This window comes from Meleagris gallopavo, unplaced genomic scaffold, assembly GCF_000146605.3.
Source record: "Meleagris gallopavo isolate NT-WF06-2002-E0010 breed Aviagen turkey brand Nicholas breeding stock unplaced genomic scaffold, Turkey_5.1 ChrUn_random_7180001957452, whole genome shotgun sequence".
Classification (NCBI taxonomy): domain Eukaryota; kingdom Metazoa; phylum Chordata; class Aves; order Galliformes; family Phasianidae; genus Meleagris; species Meleagris gallopavo.
This window is the reverse complement of record NW_011217656.1, coordinates 25,083-30,469: the sequence shown is the minus strand read 5'-3', so window position 1 is coordinate 30,469 and position 5,387 is coordinate 25,083. Positions and strand designations below refer to the sequence as shown.

The 5,387-nt window shown below is 38.1% G+C and overlaps 1 protein-coding gene across 2 annotated transcripts in view; it reads right to left on the bottom strand.

Moving 5' to 3' along the window:
* Positions 1-1,174: 1,174 nt before the first annotated feature.
* Positions 1,175-5,387, bottom strand: part of LOC100550847 (spindlin-W) — a 5,976-nt gene continuing 1,763 nt past the window's right edge. The window contains exon 3 of one of the 2 annotated variants that reach the window (XM_010728371.2): positions 1,175-2,680. In XM_010728371.2, the coding sequence (XP_010726673.1) occupies positions 2,478-2,680 (203 nt within the window). In that variant the 3' untranslated portion in view covers positions 1,175-2,477. The remainder of the gene's footprint in view (positions 2,681-5,387) is intronic. The other variant, XM_010728372.2, reaches the window with a different exon arrangement.

Here is a 5,387-nt window from a genome sequence, read left to right as displayed (position 1 = left end):
AAACCAAACCCCAAACCTTAAGAAAAAAGATGAAAAGAAAAAAAAACCACAACTGTGCAACAAACAACAGTGACATCTAAAAACAACCGGAAATTTGACACTTTATAGATTATATTCTAATTATCAAAATACCTGATATATTAGAATGGTTTGCATAAAACCTACAAATGCAAGCCTAATGCTAAAAATGTTACAGTAGACCTAAACCTCAGCTATTTCAAAACAAATCTTGTATTCCTTAAACATATAGCCCAAAATTCCTTGTACCAAGTTATTAATGTATCTTGTGTATAATCAGTATACTCACTCATTCTTGTGCCACAAATATCAACTGGGGCTCATGGAGCCAGGCTCAGCTTTAAGATTTACATGCAGGACTCTAAGAGTCAATAGAAAGCACATAACAGATCTGCAGGATGAAAGCACTGTGTTGCAAATCTGCTCACTTTGTTCAAAACAGAAGGAAAATTTGCAACTCAGGTACTTAGTACTAAGTACTGGATTGAGAAGCTGTGAACTGAAATACAATTGCCTGCTTTGGGTTGCCCATGATGAAATATTGGACAGAATGTAATATAGTAGCAAGAGACAAAAGAATTAAGGTATCATATTTATACGGTATTACCATTCAACAGCATAATGAAGCACAAGCCTTAAGGGTAAAATATGAAATCAGGAAAAGAAAAGGGCAGAAAGGGGCTTAAACCACTGACTCTCTGATATCAAGAATACTCAAAATAGAGGTCAAACCTTTGATCTTTGATTAATAGTATCGCTACTGAATCCTTCCACTAAGAGCATAAGGTTGTATATATCTATGTATTCCTTCTTTCCATCAGTAGTGTTAACTGTCTTCACATACTGTATTACTGTGAAGCTGTACTTTGAAGCTTGTAGAGCCCTGCTCTAAAGTAACACAATTTTGTTGCTGTGCAGTTTTGTTGCCTTGTTGCAATTCTGATGCTTTTAAAAGCTGCTAAACTTAAAAAACAACGAAATCCTAACCTTGATTTATAACCATCTTGCAAGATTAAAACTGTGAAAGGATTTGGCTGCTATTTACATCCACAGTCTAATGCAGATGACTGAACCACTGAGACTGCCTATAGCTTCCATTAGATAGTACACCACTAGCATGCAGAACTCTAGTGCTCATAGAATGAAATTCATGTTAACAACATACCTCTAAGCAAGTACACCACAAACGCAACAACAGGTTTAAGCTGTAGATTTGTTTGGACACTCCTTACACAGAAAAGTCAGAAAAGCAATATATTGGGAACATATATTCTTGAACCAAGATGGTTGAGAACAAAAGCAAGAAGGCTGCAGGTCACAGTCTCCCATGGAGGCATGGGTTCAAATCCCACTCCTCTGGGTGTGAGATTCAAACAGAATCATCTGCAGACTGAGTAGAAGGCAATAAATACTTCTTCTCTAAAGGAGGTCTTCAAAGTAAGAGGACTCCATCTCCACCCTTGAGATTGTATTTACCATGTAAAACATTAACTACTGTTAGGCTTTTAAGTCTACAGACAGATATACAGTTTGGTAGGTTCTAACATTAAATGAGAGACTACTGATTGACAATGCATAGACTGAAGTCTTCTTAAGTAGTATATATACTGTTGAACTTGTGGCACCAAGTACTTGGGTTTTGCTAAGAAATGTGTATAACAAAAGAAAGTACAACATTTAGGATTGAAGGTAGCTTTTTTGTGTCTATTTTACTGGTTTCTACAACTTGTAAAAATGGGCCATTAATCTGCATTTTCTAATGAATCGGTTATACAGATTAAACATATTTTTACACTTTAATGCCTTTTCACTGAAAGGTGTATAAGTCAAACACTTGATATCTTATTGCCCCGTGACTACTAAAAATGCACAATTGTTTCCATGTACTGAAAGATCTTAAAAAGCTTAATGTAAAAAAAAAAAGCCTAGAAACACAGTAAATTTATGTTACTTAGGTTAGGCACTCCTTACTGCTTCATAAACCATTCAAATCTTTGAGAAAAGTCACCTCTGACTCAACCTGGAAAACAAAGACTGCCAGCAGCAAAGAAATTAATTGTAATGTTACAAAAGAATACATAAAAATAGCAAACTACATTTGCATGTGGCAGTGGAAGAGGTGAGTGTAACATTGAAGAAAATGTTAAAAATCTATGAAAACAATTAGATTACAATATTAGATTGACTTTACACAGCTTGATTTTGCAGCTGTTCTATGCTTTTAACTCCCTCCTACCCAAATATATTGACTTTCATCAAGAAATTGAATTCTCTTATGCAAAATTTGTCACATTCACATAAATGTTTGTAACATTCAGAACAAAACAGGTTTGCTAGCAGAGACTGTGAGTTCACAGGGACATTTAAGCTTTTGTTTAACTGAAAAGCAGTCAAGTCTTTGTGTCTACAAATTTTACATTTAATAGTTCCACAAATTTGGCAAAATTTCATGACGATATCTAGGATGTCTTCACCAAATCATAGACATAAATAAGGAAATCATCATCAAATTTGATGAAATAGACAGATGGTTTGGCTTCAACTTGATGAATTACCATGCCAGTCCTTTTTGATCCATCATCTTTGGCATACTCCACTTGTTTGCCTACCAGGCTGTCCACAACTTCACCTGGTTCCCGTTCTGCTGGAGGCGAATCATCTGCTATACAAAAATATAATGTCCTTTGGTAGACATTTATGTTTTTTTTTTTCCAGTATAGAAAACTACAATCTTCTTTACAAGTTATAAGAAGTAATCACAAGTTTAAAATGCAGAGCATGCCTAAAATGAATTGTTCAAACACCTAACTATTGCCATGCTTTTAGAAAGTACAGTTTTTCTTTAAGGTAATGCTATCTTCAATTTTATGAAGTCAAAAATATCACTTCACTTGGCTAGAAAAATAAATATTGACATGAAGGTTCACACACTAGTTACAGAACATATTTGTAGGTAATTGAATTTAAGCCCCCCACAGAACAAGGCGCTGAGTTTCTTTAACAAAAAAGCCAGAATGCTAGACCTCCCTTTCCCCACAAACTGTATTCAAAATGTCAATGTAAGCATGCCACTGTAACAAAAACACATCTTCTAAGTGTAACCTCCTTAATCAATAAAGCTGTTAAAAGGCCTTTTAACTCCCCACTGAAATTAATACTGTTGCTGAAGTCTAACTATATTGTTTGCTTTTCTAGCAAATAATATATATATTTTTTCTGGTAAAAATCTAGCCAAAAGTATCCTTAAGGACACAATTCACATTATCTGAAAAAGATCCAAATTCAGGAAAGGTAGCTCATACTTTGGAGTCTCTTAGAAACAGAGGTAAATAGAAGATAGTCTCAGGATGAGTGCAAGGGAAAAAAGAGCACATTAAAAACAATTAATTCTTAAATGTGGAAAGCATATAGGACTCTTCCCTTATTTTTCTGAAGGTGGAAGAAAGCAAAGCAGAATTTTAAAATACCTTACAATCATTTTTAATGTTTTACAGAGAACAAATTATTTGGAGATGCCAACTCTGAAAGAGCTTTATTTGTTTCTTTAGGAGTGGGGAGGACATTTTTTTTCCATTTGGAGTTCACTCTTTTCAAGCCACAGATATGTTGCTTTTCGTTAGACTGGAAAAAAAGTCTAAAAGCCTAAGATTACTTTAGAGGTTAAGCAAATAAGTGCCACCTGTTTACTCAGCCATCAGAGTATTTATCATCAGTGACACATCTGAAGGAAGACAGTCTCAAACTCAATGAATGAATTTTAACTAATATTTCTACTGTGCAATTGAGGGCTACAAGCTTTTTAGAAGAGGTAGACATGGAAGGAGGTGCAGAGGTGTTGCCCTCTATGTTAAGAAATGGATAGATTGCAAAGAGCTGCCTTTGAGAAACAGCCATGAACAGGTTAAGAGCTTGTGGGTAAAAATTAGTGATGGGACCAATGAAGGAGATCTTGGGGTCTGATCAGGGTCTACTACAGGCTGCCTGATCAAGGGAAGCCTGTGGATGAGGCCTTCTTGCTTCAACTACAAGAAGCATCCCGCTGATAGGCTCTCACTCTGATGGGGGATTTCAACCTGCTGGATGTCTGTTGGGAAAGCAAAAGAGCAGGCTGTAAGCAAACCAGTAGACTCCTCGAGTGCACTGAGGATAACTTTCTGGTCCAGGTATTAAAAAAAGCAACCAGAGGTGAAGCATTACTGGACCTGGTGCTCACCAATGCAGATGAACTCATTAAAGAGTTTAAGATTAGAGGCAGTCTGGGCTGTAGCAACCATGCCCCAGTTGAGGAATATGGGCCTGGAAAAGACCAGTCAGGACCCTGAACTTCAGAATACCGGGCCTCCAGCAAAGAATTAGTGATTAGTGGGAGAAATACTCTAGGAAACTGTCCTTAGGGACAAAGGAACTGAACAGAGCTGGCAATCATTTAAGGACACCTTTCCTAGAGCACAAAAGCTCTCCATTTCCATGTGTAAGAAATCAAGTAGGGGAGGCAGGAAACTGGCATGGCTGAGCAAGGACCTGCTGGTCAAACTGAGGTGTAAGAAGGAAATGCACAGGCAGTGGAAGCAGGGACATATGGCCTAGGAAGAGTGAGTACAGGGCTGCTGTCTGGATGTGTAGAGATGAGATCAGGAAAGCCAAGGCATGGATGCAACTGAAATTAGCAAGGGATGTGAAAAATAACAAGGGATTCTACAGGTATATTGGTCAGAAGAGAAAGGACAAGGAGAGTGTACCCTCTGTGATAAATGAGAAAGGAAAACTGCCCACAACAGACATGGAGAAGGCTGAGGTACTCAACAAGTTATTTGCCTCGGTCTTCACTGGTAGTCAGGCTTCTCGTGTCTCTCACATCCCTGAACCTCTAGGCATGGGCTGGAGGAGCAAAATCCCTCCCAATGTAAGAGAAGAGCAAGTCTAAGATGGCCTAATGAGACAGAACGTGTACAAGTGTATGAGGTCAGGCAACATGCATCCCAGGGTCTGGAAGGAACTTGCTGATGTAGTTGCCAAGCCACTTTCCACCATATTTGAAAAGTCATGGCTCTCAGGTGAAGTCCCTGGTGACTTGAAAAAGGGAAACTTCACTTCAATTTTTAAGAAGGGTAGAAAGGAAGACTCAAAGATCTAAAGACCAGTGAGCCTCACCTCTGTGCCTGAGGAGGCCATGGAAGAAATGTTAAAGCACATACAAGACAAGGAGTTGATCTGCAATATCCAGCATGGCTTCACCAAGGACAACTTATCTGAATCTGGTGGCCTTCTATGATAAAGTGATGGCATCATTTGACAAGAGAAGACCAACTGATGTGTCACGGAGTTAAATAGATCAATCTATGCCCGTGACAGGGGGCAGTAGGCCCCTG